The sequence below is a fragment of the Zonotrichia albicollis genome, chromosome 12 (assembly GCF_047830755.1).
Source record: "Zonotrichia albicollis isolate bZonAlb1 chromosome 12, bZonAlb1.hap1, whole genome shotgun sequence".
Taxonomy (NCBI): domain Eukaryota; kingdom Metazoa; phylum Chordata; class Aves; order Passeriformes; family Passerellidae; genus Zonotrichia; species Zonotrichia albicollis.
The window spans coordinates 17,018,699-17,036,688 of record NC_133830.1 but is presented as its reverse complement, the minus strand read 5'-3'; the positions used below and the strand labels follow the sequence as shown (position 1 = coordinate 17,036,688).

Sequence of the window (17,990 nt, the reverse complement as noted above, 5' to 3'; positions counted from 1 at the left end):
TCTGTTATTTAATTAAAACATTGATCATAATATCGTTTCCATGAGTCAAAAAAACACATCCACATTCAGGAATATGAGGTTATTTCTGCTTTGTTCAAGAATTGGAATAAAAAGAGACAACTGAAAATTACTGCAGCAGTTTTTTAACCTGCCAATGAAATATGAGAAAGTAATTACATTTTTAAATTGCTTTACTCTTAGTTGTCATATTGAACCCATGCAGGTTGCTGCCTGGTTTTGATCAGAGACAAAGACAGAATCCTAAACTTTGCAATTACTTATGTGGTTTACTCTTTTTAACATCAAACACACAAGTTTATAGTTGGAAAAAAGTAGCAATGGGGAAAAAATGTTCTAACTGTTAAAGTCAGCACAAAACATGAGATGGGGAATTTGGGATTGGCATCACAGTGCATTTCTGAAACCTGTACCAGTTACTGCATTCCTTCTGCAATCTGTGGTCACAAATATCCTTATGGAAAAAATATAGGAAAAGATGAAATACTGCTGGTAAACCTTGAGATATTAAACACAGATTTCCTTCACATATTTACAGATATTAACAATACATTGCAAAAAGCATGGAGTACATCATTAGGTGGGAATAAACCTAAATTTGCAATGGGACATGTGTGGCTGGGAGGTATTTACATTTTAAAAAGCTTAATTTTCAACTGTAACTGAATCCTAATTGCAGAATATTAATATTCATTAGAACAATTTTCTGAGGGCACTATTTATTGCCACAACTCATTGTCTCTTGGTTAGGCTCCTGTTCAATCCCACAGCATCAGTTTTAATTTTTGTGGTATGCTTTTTTCTCATTGTATCTGAAATGCCAGTGACCAGGCAGATGAAGTGATTTGTAAAGCCTTTCTTCAGAGCTACCTGAAATTTAAGCTTTTACATATTGCCTCTATGTGCATTAGTGAAGAAATGTGGTGGAATCTTTATTATTTCATTCCCTGTGGTGGTCCAAAGCAAGGTGCCCACCTACACTGAATAAATACAGCTTTAAACCCCTTTAAACCCCATTGGAAGGAAACATGGAAGCTTTCCCCTGTCCTCCTGCCTTTCTGTCAGATAACATCCCTTCTTTTTGGGGGTTCAAATGGTGACACTTCCCTGTGTGTTGGGTAGTTCTATTTCAGCTATGTGCTGACTCGTGTTTTTCCAAAATACTGAACTCAGCACATCCTCTGTGTGTCTGAAGCAGCACAAAGAGCTCAGCCTGGGCTTGGTTCCCTCCCGTGCCAGCAATGAGCATTGTTACTCATCAATAGAACTTGGAGGTTTCCAACTGTTCTCTGAAATAATTGTGTTTTGCAGCAGTTGTTCAGTTTCCAGCATGAGCCATAAGCCTCCATAGATTTTCATTGATGTTTTTACTTCTCATACCCAGTTCCATTTCTTCAAAAGGCAGCTACATCCCACCAGAGCACAGGGACAGTGTTTCTCTTAAATAAAGATTGGGCTATAGTGAACAGAGAAAAAATTCTGTTTTAAATAACTCTATCTAGAAATATGTCATTTATATATAGGAAATACTGAAAAAATTAAATATAGAGAAGTCTGCATTTTAAATATATTAATTATAGAAAATAAGAGTATGTAATTATTCTAGTGGTCTTTCTCTATTTGCTTGCTCTTCTCATCTGGTTTCTATTTTCTTCCTCGTGCTTGGTTGCACTTTCCATTTCCATATAAAACACTATGTACTTCTCTAAAAAGTGAATGCATCTTTTTTTAAGCTTCTCTTGTGCACTATTTCCATCTGAGACTGTATCAGAACTGACATGTGAAAATTGAGCTTGATCTTACAGATAAAACCGGTGGTTTGAAATGTCAGTGGGGGTACAGGGCTGGGTTCCTGTGACTTGCTGCTGATATCCCTGTTGTTTGGGGCCTCAGATGTTTTCCCCTTGGTTTTAAATTTAAGCAGGAATTAGTAACAGGATGCCTGTCCACTGAGAGACTGTCTCAGGAAGGAGATGTAAACTCAGGACACAAATATTTTGAAGCATTTTAGTCAAAACGAAGGATTTGTTGGCAGCAGGGACAAGAAGACACTTTGAGGACAATAACAAAGTTTGCTGTGGTTTCCTTTTAGATTTAAAAATTAGTTGTCTTTGCCTGTTGATTCATGGTTTTCCCATTACAAACAGTAGCATCAAATGGTTTGTTTGGGTGAATTAGTGGACAATGACAAAAATTATTTATACAGCAGTTCTGCAGCGAGAGTCTGGAGGGACAGAATGGCAGAATACATTTGTGTATGTCTGTACAGATATCTAATTTTTGAATGTAACTATTAATACCATATTGGTATTTCTGATTATCACCTTTCTGGAGATTTATAATTCCAGAGTGCACAAAATTCAGAATTGACTGCAAGTTGAAAGCACCCATTAAGGGATTAATTATGTTTTCTTTATGGTCTGATGGGCATTTGTGGCCAAACTTTGGCCACTCCAAACAAACAGGAGTTGTCTCCTGACACTCCAGTACAGCTTGCCCTGTGTTGTCTTCCAGCAGGGAAATGTTAAAAACAAACAAAAAAGACTTCTGAGCAGGTTCTGTTTTTCTGGATGGCTCTGGGTATGGTTTATAAACATGTCTTGTTGAAGGAGAACATTGGTGTGCTTTGGTTTTTTCCCAGGATCAGACAGACTTTGCCAATCATTTTTATTATGATTTCTCTCTGTTCCTCACATTAAATGCTGCGTGTTCCCTTTCCTTTGGGAACTGGGGGAATCATCACATGGCTGGAGAACAAGTAGAGTTATTTCTGAAACACTGAGTTTTGTTTTAGTGATACAGGATGAGGAGAAGTTTGGGGCTGGGGGCAGAGCTGGGTTCCCTTGTAATTCCTGTTGTACCAAGACAATCCCAGCTTCCCTCTTGGACTATCCCTGTGGAAATGCTTGCACAGGCTTTGATGTCAATGATCCCTGTGGGTCCCAGCCCTGGATATTGTACTTTTCTATGATTTATTTGCTATTTTTTCTGTGTTTCATGGCCTTTGCTTCTATTACACAACGTGAATGGTCCAAGGTGGAATAAACTGATTTGTTTCTGTGAGTTGGGACATTTTATGAGGTCCATTCCCAGCAAGTACTTGGGGAACTGAATGTTATGGTATTTTTGCCTCATGGGAATTAGCAGGAAAAACCTGAGAGTTCATAAGGATTGAACAGTTAGACAATAATTCTGAATTCATAGGGATATGCTAGAGATCAGAAATGTGATTTTGGAGGTCTAGGAGCTGTAGAGCTACAGTTGGAATTATTTTAAGAGGTTTTAGGAGGCACAAATATGTGCATAGTCTAGACAGTGCTACTTCTGCACTGGCAGGGGCAGCTGCAAGAAATGTTAATGCAGGAGCTGAGTCCAGAACAGGGAGGGGGGAAATAGGAAAAGCCAAAGGTGAAGAATATGCTGGAGGCCTCAGATGTTAGAGCTCAGTGTGTTTGGGAAGAGTCATCCAGAGGTCTTTCTGCAGTGGAAAAATGAATATTGAAGTAATCCAGAACTCCATTTTAAACATAATGGTGCTTGCCTTTCTTCTCGAGTTTTCCATGGGATTGTCTGGATGTCCCTTTTAGTTCCTGCTGTGGGACTGGGCCTGGCTTTGGAAATGGAGACTGAGTGCTACAGTCTTGTTTTTTATATGAGCTGGGGGCAGCTCCATGTTTAAATTCTGGGAATGGAAATCTTCCTTCTGTCTGTTGCTTTAATTTCCTCCTTCTTGAACTGTTTTTACTCGAGAGGGTTGAGGGCTCCTTCCTCAGATGTGTCTGTGTGAAAGGCTGGGACAGGTTGGTGCTCCAGGATCCAGGCTGCAGCAGGAATCATTCCTCAGCTTCCAGAACCAAGCTCCTGCTTGGTACACAAGGAAAACTTGAAACATTCACCACGTTTGCACACAGGAATGTTTGCGTCTCTTTACTTCCTTCGAGCTTTAAAAACACAGGAGAGCTGAACTGATTGCTTGGGAAACTGAAAAAGAGAAAGTTTTAATATTAACAGCTTTCCTTTCAACTGGGCCTCTACCAGAACAAAACATATTGTTACCAACACTTTTGAAATGTTTCTGCAAGGCCAGCAATTGAAATTCAAATTATGAAACGCCTGAAGTTTGCATTGAGAGTGAATGAAATGCACTGGCAGCTGCACTGCTATTGTCAGTGAGGGCTCTTTTTGTTGCTGCAGTACCTAAGCAATGAAACAAATATTTATCCACATGCATCACACAACATTCCTGGCAGTGCAGCCTTGGCCTTTGTAAACCAAATAAGGTGGAGCATAAGGAGATGTTTTTGCCTGGCAGCTGCCTCTGATTTCTCCTCCTGGATACACTAAAGAATTCTCCCTGCTGCCCTGAATTCATTTCTACACAAATACTTGAGTCAAAATAAGGAACAATGAAAACCTGTAGCACTGTATGTGTGCAGACTTTGTTATATTTTTGACCAAATCTCTCTAATTTGTTGTGAGAGATTTGATCAAAAGTATAACGAAGTTTGCACACATACAGTGCTACAGGTTTTCAGTATTCCTTATTTTTGCTTCTGTTTTGGTTTTTTGGGGAGCTTTTGTGGCTTTCTTATGGAACTGATTGAGTAGATCAAAGTTTGAGGATAGCTGACCAATTTTGCAAGCCTGTGATTTAGCAGTGGATTGACAACTTTACACTCACACACATACAATAATTATAAATTGGTGGATCTCTTCTTGCAGATGTTTGTGTCTTCTCAAGAATATTTCCTGTGTCCCTCTTGTTTGTGCTAAGAATGTGTTTGGAAATCTGAAATGTGTTGTTGACAGCCAGATCTGAAGGGCTGTGTTTGGGTCTGACATGAAAAGAATTCAGTGGGTTCAAAGCTTCCAAGGGCTTTTCAGCTGGACCCGTTCCTGCCCTTGTTGATAGCAACAGGCACTTCAGCACTGCATGCTGATATTTATTTTCACATAAGCAGCTGAGAATTGTAAATAACCAGAGAAATGAAAGCTACTGGGTGGCAAATTTCTGTGGAGTCTGTCCAAAATGTAATGTTTTGTCAGACCATTCAAAGAGGGTGGATGTCTTGTGGGAAGGATTTCAGTGTTTTATAGGAAACATAGGTTTATAGGTAAAGCTTCACTTTTTACCTAATGCAGGTGTTAAACCTTTTTGTAAAGCTCAAGAAGAATAACAGAAATACTGCAGAGGTATTTGTGAAAGGAGGATGCACATGGACAGAGCTGTGTATGTTAAAGGAAAATCTGATTTTCGGGAGCTGGTGGGTGATTGTTGTGCACATTCAGGAGGAGCTGTGGGCTCTGCTGTTCCTCACTGAGAGCAAATGCAGGTGGAGCTGCAGCTGGAGCTCAGCTTTGCTGCAGTGCCAGTCCCACAGGGCTGTGGGTGTGTTGTGCCAGCCCAGGTTCCTCCTGCGGGCCGGGCAGGGCCGGGCAGGGCAGGGCAGGGCAGGGCAGGGCTGGGCTGCTCCAGCACCAACGGGACAGCTCAGGCACTTTGGCCAAAGCCCCTCTGCTGTGGGACTCTGCTCTGAGGGACAGACTGACCCCTCCAGCAGCTCACAGCTCCTGGGCAGAAATGAAAATGCTATTTTGGATGTTCCAGGCAGGTCTGTGGACGTGTCTCTCTTTACCAGGTAAGATAAATTTGCCCACACAGAAGCAAATAACTCTTGAGACCTTCAAGAAAGATTAAAAAACCACAACAGTAAATGATGAACGTGAGCTGAGTACCTTGTTTAAAAACTTCCTTTAATCACACTTTTTTAAAAGCAAATATCTAACCTTCAGCTAATTTAGATGAACTAGATGTTCTTCATTATATCCTATGGTTTATTTTTTAAATTAATCTGCCTACTTGGGAAAAAACTAACACAGTGTTAGAGCCAAGTCATTAACTAAATTCAGATGCTTTTATTTAGCTGATGTTTAAACTGTGCTGTCTGGGTGAGCTTGATAATGTAAACTACAAAAGCAAGTTGGGCCACATTTGATAATCAACTTTTGTGTGGTATTTCAAATCCAAGTTGCTTTATGCAATTCTGGATCCCTTTATTGAAACTTCAAAAAGGCTTACAGGGAATCTTGCAGCAACTTTTATACAGAAAAAAACTAAAGATCTGTGAGGTATCTTGCTTCTTTTGTAATGGAAGAAAACACAAACTTGGCTTAATTTGTCTCCTAAAAATGCCTTTCCTGCAGTCTACTTCCTTCAGATTATTGAAAATTTGGCTCACAATTCTTCCTTCCCAAATTGTTGATGCTTCATGCTGCTCTGCAATATGACATCTTTTTTCCTTCCATAATTTTTCATCTCTGTATTGTCCTTGGCTGCTCATCATCTCTTGCTAAATTTGACATCTCTGCTACTTCCAAATGGTGCTGTTCATGAAGTTTATCATCAAAAATATTTAATTATACCAAGCTGCAGAGGGAGGGCAGGGGACTCAAAATAAACAGAATGAAAACAGAATGAAAACTGAAATGTCAGTGAAGTTGTGGAGGGAGAACAGAACTGCTGAGCTCTGCTGGTTTTCTGGGTATTCCCCCCAAATAAATGTCCTGGGGCAGTGTCAGTGCCCTCCCAGAGCATCCCAAGGAGTTCCTGTGCCCTGGGCTTGGCCCTGCCAGCTCAGTGTATTTTAAAATTTAAATAAAATGCCAGAAAACCCCAAGAACTTTAAGCTGGAAAATGTAGGGCTTAAAACATTCATAAACTGGTGAACAATTTTAAAGAGAAATACTGGAGAGAAGGTTTTTCTCTTGCCCAGCAAAAAAAAAAGTGGAAAAAAAGCATCTGCAGCCTCTGTGTTCTCTGTTTATTATCTACCCCTTCCTGTTCTTCCTGAGGTTTCATGTTCATTTAATTCTATTTTTCCTCACAAAAATAAACCTCCAGTATGTATTTTAATTTATTCCCAGTCTGCTGTAATTAAGTTGCAGATAAACACATGGTTGCCATATGACAAAGTGATATTGAAAGGAAATGAGACACAGAATTTTGTGTACTCAGGCCTTGGTTATGCTGGGTTGGCTCTTCTGTAGACCTACAGCCTAGATTCAATTAGGAAAAATACAAAAATTATGGGAAATTATTGGTCACATTGTGAGCATAGTGACAAACTGAATCATGTAAACTCAGGGGAGTCAAGCACGAAAAATAATAATGTTATGGAAATATGGAAGGAGGAAAATAAATGGTAATGGAAATAGAGCAGGGGCCAAAAAAAAGAGGCTGTAATCAAGGGGAAAGGAAAGGAAAGGAAAGGAAAGGAAAGGAAAGGAAAGGAAAGGAAAGGAAAGGAAAGGAAAGGAAAGGAAAGGAAAGGAAAGGAAAGGAAAGGAAAGGAAAGGAAAGGAAAGGAAAGGAAAGGAAAGGAAAGGAAAGGAAAGGAAAGGAAAGGAAAGGAAAGGAAAGGAAAGGAAAGGAAAGGAAAGGAAAGGAAAGGAAAGGAAAGGAAAGGAAAGGAAAGGAAAGGGAATTTCACTGGCAATGAGCACAGGCCCTGGTGTGACATGATTTCTCCAATTTTCTGTTGTTTAAAGGTTTCTCAGCTGTTGCAGACTCTGAATTGACAGTTCAGTGTTGTAGTGCTTGGTAATGGTATGATTTCAGATGTGTTATTGGTTATGGGGATTATCTGATTGATTCCTAATTGCTGTTATCTTACATTTCCCTATGCAGTATTGCATAGAGACTGAAACAGAACTGAGCAATGTTTTATTTTCACATCAGGACCCATTCTTCACCTGTGAGATTTTGAGAAAATCCTCCAGTCCCTGTGGGGATGTGGGTTTGTTTGTGTTTTAGCAGCCTAGATTTGGGGCTGCTGGTCAGTGCTCTCAGGGACCTGTGCAGGGCTGATCTACAGGAGGCAGCTGCGAGATTGGATCTTGGCAAAGGGATCAAGGAGCCAAATCCCAGATGTGGGCAGGTCTGAGCCAGGGGGGTGCAGGGCAGTTTTTATCCCAGTAACCATCCAGCTGTGCCTGTGCTGCAGGAGGGAGCCAGGGGTGTCCTGAGCCTGGCAGAGGTTCTGGTCAATGTTTGCAAAGATCTGCCCTGTGCAGGGTGACATTCACACTGTCAGGCATGGAATCCCAGGGTGCCTGGGGTTGGAAGGGACCTTTAAAGTTCCTCTCATCCCACTGTCCCAGGGTGCTCCAAGCCCATCCAGCCTGGCCTTGGGCACTGCCAGGGACCCACAGCTGCTCTGGGCACCTGTGCCAGGGGCTGCCCCCTCACAGGGAATGATTCCTTCCAATGCCCCATCTGTCCCTGCCCTCTGCCAGGGGCATGCACTTCCCTGTGTGCTGTCACTACCTGCCATTGTCAGACCTTCTTATAGGCCCTCAAATCTGCTCCCAAAATTCTCCTTTCCTCTTCTAAAAAGTGAGACTTGCATGCTGGTCGTGTCACTTGTGATTTTAGTTTTAAAAGCAGAGGGCTGAGCCTGGCTGAGGATGGGGGGTGGGCTGGGACTGCCACGGGGACAAAACCACTTTATCATTTTGGAAAACATCACTTTATCATTTTAGACAAAGCCACTTTATCATTTTGGACAAAACCACTTTGCCCTCGTGCCCCTCTCGTCCTTGGTTCCGCCGGCGCCGGAGGTTTGGGTGGTTGGCAGCACAGGGATCACCAGCAGGACTGGTTTGTTGAGGAACTTTCCCTCAAGATAGGAAAATGGAGCTGTATTTATTCTTAATTACGAGTGGTGAAGCTTCGTAAATCCAATCCAAGCCATACAGTGTTTCTATGGGGTGTAATTTAGTTGAAGGGTTCTTGGTTACAGTTCCTTTAGTTGCACAAAGTGAGAAATTTCCACTTTTTAAATGTGCCTTTGTTGCTTTAGTGAAATTAATTTAAAAATTACTGGTGTTATGGCTCTGCTGGGATTTGAGGTCTTGGTGCTCCCACTCTTGTGTGATTTCAGGGGGAGCAAACCATACAGAGAAATCACCCAAGTCAGAGCCTCCTGGGCAGGTTTAGAAATTGCTTCTCTCTATAGAGGAACTCTGGTACCATAACTCTTTATACACATCCTTCTTCCAGAGCAGCAAGTTCAGAATTACCAGTAAAAGGGAGCTGTTGGTCCAGCTGGGAGCAGTTGTGTGTTTTCTTGCTAAGTGGGACAGAAGCAATTTATCTGCTTTTATCTGGAATCTCTCTTGCCAATTTTGCTTTGTATTTGTAGCTACAGCTTTTAAGCTGAAGACATCTATGACATTTTCCTTAGCAGGATTTTGTGTGCAGAATATTGCAGTGCAGCTGCAGAATAATGTATGTTGTTGAGAAATAGCTGCTGCAAGTTTATTCCCTGGGATGGCTTGGTGTGTGTGTAAAATCTGTCATGGGAGCAAGACAAAGCTGTGCATTCCATCACCACGGTCCCTTGGTGGTTTGAGACAAAAGTTCCCATAAGATTCCCTGCTTGGACTCCTGGAGGAGCTGGAAAAGCAATTTCCGTCTAGGGGTAATAATAGCTTGGACTTTTGGTTTTGATCATAAGCTGACATTTAAGAGTCATCTGAGGAAAGATATTTCTTGATGAAAGTCAGGTTTTGCTTGATGCAGTTGAGCTGATCCTTCCCATCTGCTATCACGTCCTTGATGGGATCTCTTTCCCTGGTTTACGAGATCCCTCAGGAGCTCCTGACTTTCCCAAGAGACCTTTCAGTGGCTCAGCTCTTTCTGTTACTCTGGTTTTATTGCTCAGCTTTTCTTTTCCTCAAGGAAAACTTGGAAAGTTGCTCAGCAAAGAAGAGGTGGTGATGTGGTACCCAGGGAGGGTTTGGGATTGGGATCTGCCCATGCCCACCCTGTGCCTGGCTGCTCAAATCCCCACATTTTTATCTGTGGGATCCAGAGCCTGTATTCAGTATTTTCTGTGTGGAGTTGGAGGCAGATGGCGTGACTGCATTTCCCAGAGTTCATCCTGGAGCTGTCAGTGTTTGAGGTGCTGCTTGGTGCTGGGTGTGGTGCTTTGCTCCTGCCCCCGTGGCTGTTGGTGGAAGGTGGGAATGGCAGCAGGATCCTCGCACGGATCTGGGGCTGGGTTACAGCAAACAGGCATGTAGGTATTTGTGGTTTGGCTTTTTGTGTGTTTTGTGGATAGCTAAAATATAACCTTTCCCACTGAAAAGCTGGATTTTATCCCAAATCCTGTGAATTTCACACAGGATTGGCTTCTCACAGCGTTCGGGTTGGTTGCCAGAACCCCGGCACTGAGGGAAGGCACAGAACGGCCCTGGCTGTGTGCAGAACTCACTGAGCTCGCTCTCCCAGCTACAGGGAAGCTCTGCCACAGAAAATCATGCACTGGCCTTTCCTTGAGTTGCCTCTGGCCTCTATAGAACATAAATATTCCCCCCCAAGCTTTGGGGGAACGTGTCAGCTGCACAGGAACTCCTGAGACAGCCCTGGAAGGATTTAATTTTGTTTTGGCCATTGTAGCTCTTATCTGGTTCCTCTGCTCTGTTTGCTGTGCTGGTTGCCAATGTCTGGGTGTGGGTGGGTGAAGTGTGACTCGGTGTTCAGCTCTGGGATACTCGGGATCCCTTGTCAATGAGGGATGCACACGCTGAGTCCCAGGCAGAAGGTAATCCTGCATTTCCAGTATCCACAGCTTGGAGCTAAGGGATCCTGGATCCTCCCAGGCCTCTGACACCAGGCAAGGAGAGGCCCATGGTGGAAATCAGGCTTGGGTTATTGAGGAGGAAAGCCTGGAAAACTTGTTTTGTTATCAAATGGGCATAATTTGATAACAGGGAGTAAAGCTGGAAGAGGATCCCTGCTGTGCTGGCTGAGTGAGCCTTGATCAACCACACTTCTGACACTGGAACTGCCCTGCTCCGTGTCCTCCCTTTCGTGTCTGTGTTCCCAGCATAAACCATGGTTGTTATCCCCTCAGTCAATACAGGACTGGATCCTGGGTAGAAATCCAAATGAGCAAATTCCATGTGCTGTATGTCATTTGGCATCCTGCACAGCCCCCTTCAGTTTGTCAGAAATTCCTAAACCAGAGCAAGGTCACATCTGGTAGCAATTTTGCCCTGCCAGATGAGGTGTAATCCCATAAAACCAAACTCATTTTCTCCAGTGCTGCTCCAAGCTGAGCTCTCCTGCTCCTTTTCCATAAGAGCTGCTGCTTGTCCTGGGAGCTCTGTGGAATGATTCAGGCTGAGACTTTTCACACTTTATAAACTGCAGGGTTTGGAACAAAGCTTTGTGTCCAGCACACGAGGCAGGACAAGAGCACAGCCCTGCAGTCTGGGGCTCCATCCTGCTTCCTTTCCCAGCAGCAATCCCTGCAGGAGGCTGTTCCTTGGTGCTGGGGGTCTGGGCATGCCCCATTCTCTGGGAACCTGGCACCTGCAGCGCCCATACAGAGCTGGGAGAGCTTTTAAAGGAGCTCTGAACTTCTGAGGCTTTCACAAGACCTGTGGAACACATGAGATGGACTAACAAAGCAATGGAGCAACCATCAACCTTTGCACATTGTAGGAACTGAAAATAATTCCCAGAAACATGGAATTTTAATAGGAGCCAGTACTTTCATGTTTGATCATGTTGCTGTTGTCCCATTTGTTGCTAACTTTGGTTATTTTGGTATTTCATTGGCTTAATTACTCTTTCAAAGTTTGGTGTCCATCTCAAAGCAGAGTGTACCAGTGACCTGTCATCACTCACAGAGGCAGGGGGGTGACATGATGATGTATTATAAACTGTTATTAAATCTAATTAACAAATTTAGTTAAAATAAAATTTTTCTTTCAAGATTTCCTGGGTTTTATGTAAGGATCTTTAAAAAAAAAAGAAACCAACAGGTCAGAAATTCAGAGAATGAATATTGTTACTCTTAACTTAGTGCAACCCACTGTGGCTGGGTAGGTATCACCTTATCTGCTGTGATTTTTATTAATCAATTGAACTTTTTTGTTCACAGACCAAGTATCCTGACATTGTGACCCTTCCAGAGGGACTGCTGGGAGATTTTATAATTCTAAGGAACCCCAAAGTTCCTGGGTAAGGCAGTAAATGCATTTCTGTGTTTACACAGGTGAGGGACTGCACAGGCAGGGCAGCAGCCTTGTGCTGTAGCTGTGGCAGGAGGTGCAGGGATCCCATCCCAGCAAAGCCCAGCTCCTCACCATTAAAGAACAGAAGGAAAAGGGCATTTACTGTGCAATGGAAGCAAAGCAGCTGTGGCTCCACTTTTCCATTGTTTTCGAAGGAAATCACTTAGATAAGGAATTATTAACTACCAGGTACATGGGATTTATTTGGCCTCCCCATGAGAGATGTTCATTTGGGATTTTCAGCAGGGGAAAAAAATCCTTACAGTTAAATGGTCGAACTATCAGTGTCAGTGTCATGAAAAGTAACTACTCTGTGACAGGATCAGACCATTCCCTTCTCCTTGCTTTAACATGCTTTCATTTACATGGCAATAAGGCATAGCTCCCTTCATTTTGTTTGTGTGTAGAATTAGCAAACAAACCCTAATAGATGATGCTGCTTCATTCAGCCAAACTTGTCCTTTAAAACTAAATGCTTTAACTTGGGGATGCAGGAATGAATTGTTGTTAAACTATTCCACACAGGGTAGAACTTGCTTTATTTTACACTTTCTCCTCTGGTGCCAGGTGCCAATCCCATTACCCTCATTCCCTCTCACCCACAGTCATGAAACACAGCAATATAAAAGTCATTTCAGTGGCTCGGTAGAAAACAGACTGGCATAGAAATTTGTTTGCAAAATCCCAGAACAAGCTGTGCACAAATTCCCAAAGGATTTGTTAAAATGAAGTGGCAAAAGGCTGACAAATCACATTGGAAGGGGAAACTCTTGGAGTCATGATGGGTTGAGAAAGGGGCCTTGCTCCTCACAGTGACTCAGCGTGCAGACAGCTTTGGACTGGGAAAGCCTTTCCTCCAGTAGGGGAGGTGAGGGTTGGAGGGAACCAAGGGAGCTGTAAAGCAGCAGCTCTGCTGTGGGCGCTGTTCTGGACTCAGCTCCTGCCTCACCTTTCCCTTGGGACGGTGCAGGGATCCCATCCCACTGTGACAGCTGGGAATCGTGGCTGGCCTTGCACAACCAACACTATCCTGAAGAAGTAACAATGTTGTCCAGCTTTCTTTTTTAAGCAAAAAACTGCAGGAAGGCAGTGTAGGCCTTGGACAGATTCTACCTGCCATTAGTCTGAAATGCCATGAATAGCAGGGTAGCCCTTATTCCAAACCCAGCACATCACCATTTATGCCAACACTTCTGAAACAAGATTCCTGTTCTCAGCACCTGCTCTGAGTGCAGATATTACATGAGGGGAAGAGCCAGGGGACACTCCGTGCTCTCTCCTTTGCTTTCCTCTCGCTTTTACTGCCCTGTGCAAATCTGGATGTAGCCAGAGCCTTTCCTTGTCACTGGATTGATGTGTTGCTGCTTCCCAAATCCAGAGATGGTTTGTGGCATTATGTGAGGTGGGTTTTGTTGCAGAGCACGAGGTTGAGCCTCATGACTGCTGCACTTTTGGCTTTGAAGGAGCCTCAAAGCAGCAGCTTTAACCTGAGCTGCCTTTGCTGTGCACCTGGTACAGGTTTGAACTGGTGATCGTCTGGAAGATCCATCTTGATGAAGAAGGGACCACTACACCTGTCCTGGACCTGCTGCCCAAAGTACCAGAGCAAGGTAATCTCAGTCACTTCAGGGACTGTTCCTGAACTGCCTGGCCCTGGTTTTGGCCACGGAACTCCAGCCACACAAACCCACCCCAATTCAGCACAGTTCAATCTCCAGGGGCTCGCACAGCCTGTCTAACCTGGTGCTGTGTTTGTCCTGCAGTGCTGGAGCAGAGCACGAGGAGCGTGGGGAGCATCCCCGGCAGCTTCCGCAGCGCCCTGCGGCTCCTCGGCATCGAGGCGGCCCTGGAGAGCCTGATCCGAGCGCTGGGCTCGGCCCACTGAAGGCCAGCACTGCTCACACCAGGTAGCAACTGCAAAAGTAGTTTTCATTAAGATATTGTGTTACACGGTCTGTAATTTTATTGAATATAAACATTAAGTTATTTTCCATTTAGAAACCATACTCATAAAACATGCTATCTGTACAATTATGGCACGTTATATATAAATTGTCATGACATGAAAATAAATACAGCCATTTAAATACAAAAATGCCAAATAAAATAGTTACATGTACAGAGTGATTTCATTATAAATTTATCTTTCTGATTCATTAATGTACCAGAGTGGTTTATCTTCTTAACATTTTCTAGATTCCTGGAAATTGTTAAAAGATCATGCACTGTCAAAATCAAGTCCATAAAAATCCAATTCATTTCACAGCTCTGTAAAAGTACAGTGATTTTAAAATGACAAAAGAACAGTAAGAGACTCCTAGAACAAAGAGTTAAACAGCTTTCTCATTAAATTAGGGTGGAAGAAGACAATTTGAAGATTTCAAAGACATACAATGCTAAAAAACCCAACGGTAACTGTATGAAGTAACTTTGTTCCACAATGTGTGTAGAGACAGCGTTAATCTAACCCAGAGCGGCCCATGCCAGCCCTGGGAACAGGTGAGCCAGTCACCCCCTGCAGCCCTTCCTTTGCATCTCTGATTGCAGGAGGAAATCCTGACAACACATTACCAAAGCAGCACCTCTCACACATTCAGCCCTGAAGAAATAAAACAGATCAGACAAAGCCTTGCCTCTCCCTTCACATCCATCAGCTGTGCCATGGCCCATCTGGGAACTCTGAGTGTTTGCAGGAGCTCCTGCTCTGCACTAGCACTGCTCCCCAGCCAGGGTGATGTGACTGAAGTCAGGAACTGCTCAGCTGGGGAGGAACAGTTCCTGGGACAAGAGCCCAAACCCAGCAGCTCCGGGGGCCCTGGCAGCACAACCACCCACCCCATGCAGCAGTGGGGAAAAGAGGTGAGGTCTGAACTAAAGCAACAGTGTGTTTCTAATGCCATAAATGTAATCATCCACTATTTGATCACTGAAATGGTCTCCCATTGTTCTGGTAGGTTAGGAGGAACTGACAGACCAGAGCCTGGTTTCTGCCAGGCTCTGATCAACACCAGAGATGGGGATTTGATGAATTGCAGCTCTATCTTGTCAGATAAGGCAGACTCATTTCGAGTTTGGAATCCAGTACTCAAGCAAAATTCCTTCCTGCTTCTCCACTGCCATGGAACTGGTTGAGCCAGTTTTGTGTAACCTTCAGTTCATCTTTAGCTCCCTCCTCCTGGCCTGAAAATGAAACTGCTCAGCACAGACACTGCTGTTTGCATATGAATTGTGTGTAAAGTTACAGCATAAAAACCTGGAAACTTCCCAGCTGTGCAGAGTCCTTCCTTCCTCCTCTTTCTAATAGCTGGAGGGTTTCTGGATTTGTAAGGAGCTCTCCTCCTTTGGTTTCCTTTGGGAAGAAGGGGTTATTGCTGCTCATTGCACTGCTGGAGTCTCCCAGCTCAGGCCCTGCCCCAGAAGGGCTCCTGGCACTGGGTGCCAGCACTGCCAGCTCAGCTCTCTGGCACAGGGACAGTGGTGGCTCTGTGTTTCACTTTTCTTCCTTGAGTTGTGCCAAGGTCCAGGGGTCCTATTTTTGAATTTCAGGTAAAGTGGAACAATTCAAAGGTTACAGTTGGATCCCAACATAAATCTGTTTCTAGGACCCTGAACACCATTGCTGGTAAGCAGAGGCTGTAGCCAGGTAAGAGCTGTTCACTGGGGCTGTGATCCCTGAGGGAAACAGAGCTGCAGCTTTTACCATTGCACCCTCAGGTCTGGACCTACCCTTCAGTTCCAGCCCAGGCTGTGCCCCAAGGATGGCTTTGCTGCAGCAGCTCCCCAGCCTTGAGCTGCACAGAGCACTGCTCATCTGCTCACCCTGGCACAAGACTGACCCACTGCAGGGAAGAAAATGGGGTTCTGCCACCTTTTTCCTGTGTCATTGCAGCAAAGGAGCCTGAAAGCAGCTGCTCAGGCTAGGCAGTGTGTGGGGCATCAGTGTAATAGTGCCAATGTTTGACCCAATCTGAAGGACCTGAAATGACCTGTAAAACTCAGAACATATTCTTCTTAGAGCTCAGTTTAAATTAGGCAAGAGCAAGCTGTGGTTCCACCTCCAATAGCAGCATATCATGTATAGAGACAATAAAAACCAGCATGGCAGGTGAGATAAGCCAACTATCATGTAAAACTCAATGTTGCTTACCTTAACCCTTTGCACTTTGTTTCAGAAGCTTTAGGTAGATACAAGGTGATCACACAGCTCCTGGAGGCAGCCTGGTGTTCCTAGTGCATGCATTAGTGCTGAAATGTTCTGCAGTGCCAGGGCAGGTCCAGAGCAGCCTCTGCATGGTTGCATTTCCAGTGGATTAATGCTAAAGTGTTGTACAGGCTGTGCCAGAGCATTCCCTCCTTTAGTGGGGATGAGGGGCACTCAAAGCACAGGCTCCAAGGTAATTCTCTTGTTAGTAATTAGGCTTTCTATGTTAGTGCAATGCTTGAGGAAACCTTTCATTCTGTGCTCTTTCAATTCTAAGGAAGTAGACTTTCCATATTAATTTGATCTGTCCTCTAGTTCCAAGGTATGGCACATTACCTGTTCTGTCACATTAAATACATTCATTAAGGTTATCTAGCAAACATGTGGCTTAGTGCTATCCCAGCTCTCTGAGAAGGCATTACCCATTAGAAATCATTTCATAAAGCAAAAACATTCACAGCTGAAAAATGCACTGAACACAACAGAAAAGGGAAAAAAAAATCACCATAACTGTATTCCAATAATCTTTCACTTTCTCATGTGTTTGAATAAAAATAACCTTAAGGGAACGGTTACACTTTATGGAGAACTAATGTGCAGTCTTCATTCTCCTTGAAGAGGTTGGACATAACTGGGTCCTCTTTGGCCTGTACATTTTTCAGGTAATAATTGACTATTTCTCCATCCAGTTTGTACTGGTGGGGGATGCTTTCATAGGGCTTCAGGTCCAGGTCCAGCACAGAAACAGAGAAGGTGAATCTGGATTTGGATGTCAGTACCACAGGTCTTTGCTCAGAGCTGGAAAATAAAAGCACATCTGAGTCACTGAAACCAGTACTTGTAATTTATGTGTCCCTTTACAGAAGTGACTCTAATGTTTATCTTAGAACTTTCGTGGGAGCCCAAGAAAATAAACTGCAGCTAATGCAGCCCTTAGGAAACTCCAGCTTTACCAGCCCTGATGGACCTTGCTGGCACCTCTGCATTTTCCTTTCAGCTCCCACACAGCTGAAGGCAAACATTGCTCTCATTTACTGCATTTAGCAAATCTAAGCTGTTTCTAGGTGGTGCATACAAAGCAGCAGCCTCATCAACAGCAAAAGCAGAAAAGGGACTGCAACTCCTGCTGAGGCTCAAGGTAATGAAACATTCAGTGTGCTGTCCAAGGCTGCTGAGGGATGGAGCAGTTCTGAAGTCACACATTGCACAAGTCATGTCCATCGCTAACACTGCACTGGAGAGCTGCAGGACAAATGCAGAAAACAGCATTCTCTAAAAATAAAAGGGCTCTGGTGAAGCAAAGCCCCCTGCAGAAGAACAGATTAGCAGTGCTGACACAAACCAAAAGGGACAATATTGTGGCAAAGCCTCCTGCCTGACAGCCAAAGCTGTCACCTCTTGATTATTGCCTTGGTTTTGTTCTATCTAGGCCATTAAAGGCAACTCAGCTTGAAAAATCTCTCCTATGAAAACACCAAGGCAGAAAAACTGTACCTAGTTAAAACCATCCAGAGCCATTATGAACAGTCAATTCAAAGTTTAAGAAGGGAACAAATATAAAACTTCTGATCTTTTTGATCAACTTAAAACTCTTTAGAAAGAGACATTGGTCCTAAATGTCTTAAATCAGAACTATACTAAAATGCTCACAGCCAAATATTTGGACACACCACGCCCCACACAC

General features: G+C 43.6%; 2 protein-coding genes across 2 annotated transcripts in view; one reads left to right on the top strand and one right to left on the bottom strand.

The window, feature by feature from the left end:
• Nucleotides 1–16,759, top strand: part of CENPP (centromere protein P) — a 119,186-nt gene extending 102,427 nt beyond the window's left edge. The window contains exons 7-9 of the mRNA XM_005485553.4: nt 11,973–12,052; nt 13,624–13,715; nt 13,869–16,759. Coding sequence (XP_005485610.3) covers nt 11,973–12,052; nt 13,624–13,715; nt 13,869–13,990 — 294 coding nt within the window. The 3' untranslated portion in view covers nt 13,991–16,759. The remainder of the gene's footprint in view (nt 1–11,972; nt 12,053–13,623; nt 13,716–13,868) is intronic.
• Nucleotides 16,760–16,779: 20 nt separating this feature from the next.
• The window catches only part of IPPK (inositol-pentakisphosphate 2-kinase), a 28,056-nt gene continuing 26,845 nt past the window's right edge, over nt 16,780–17,990 (bottom strand). The window contains exon 13 of the mRNA XM_074550097.1: nt 16,780–17,104. Within this exon, the coding sequence (XP_074406198.1) occupies nt 16,879–17,104 (226 nt within the window). The 3' untranslated portion in view covers nt 16,780–16,878. The remainder of the gene's footprint in view (nt 17,105–17,990) is intronic.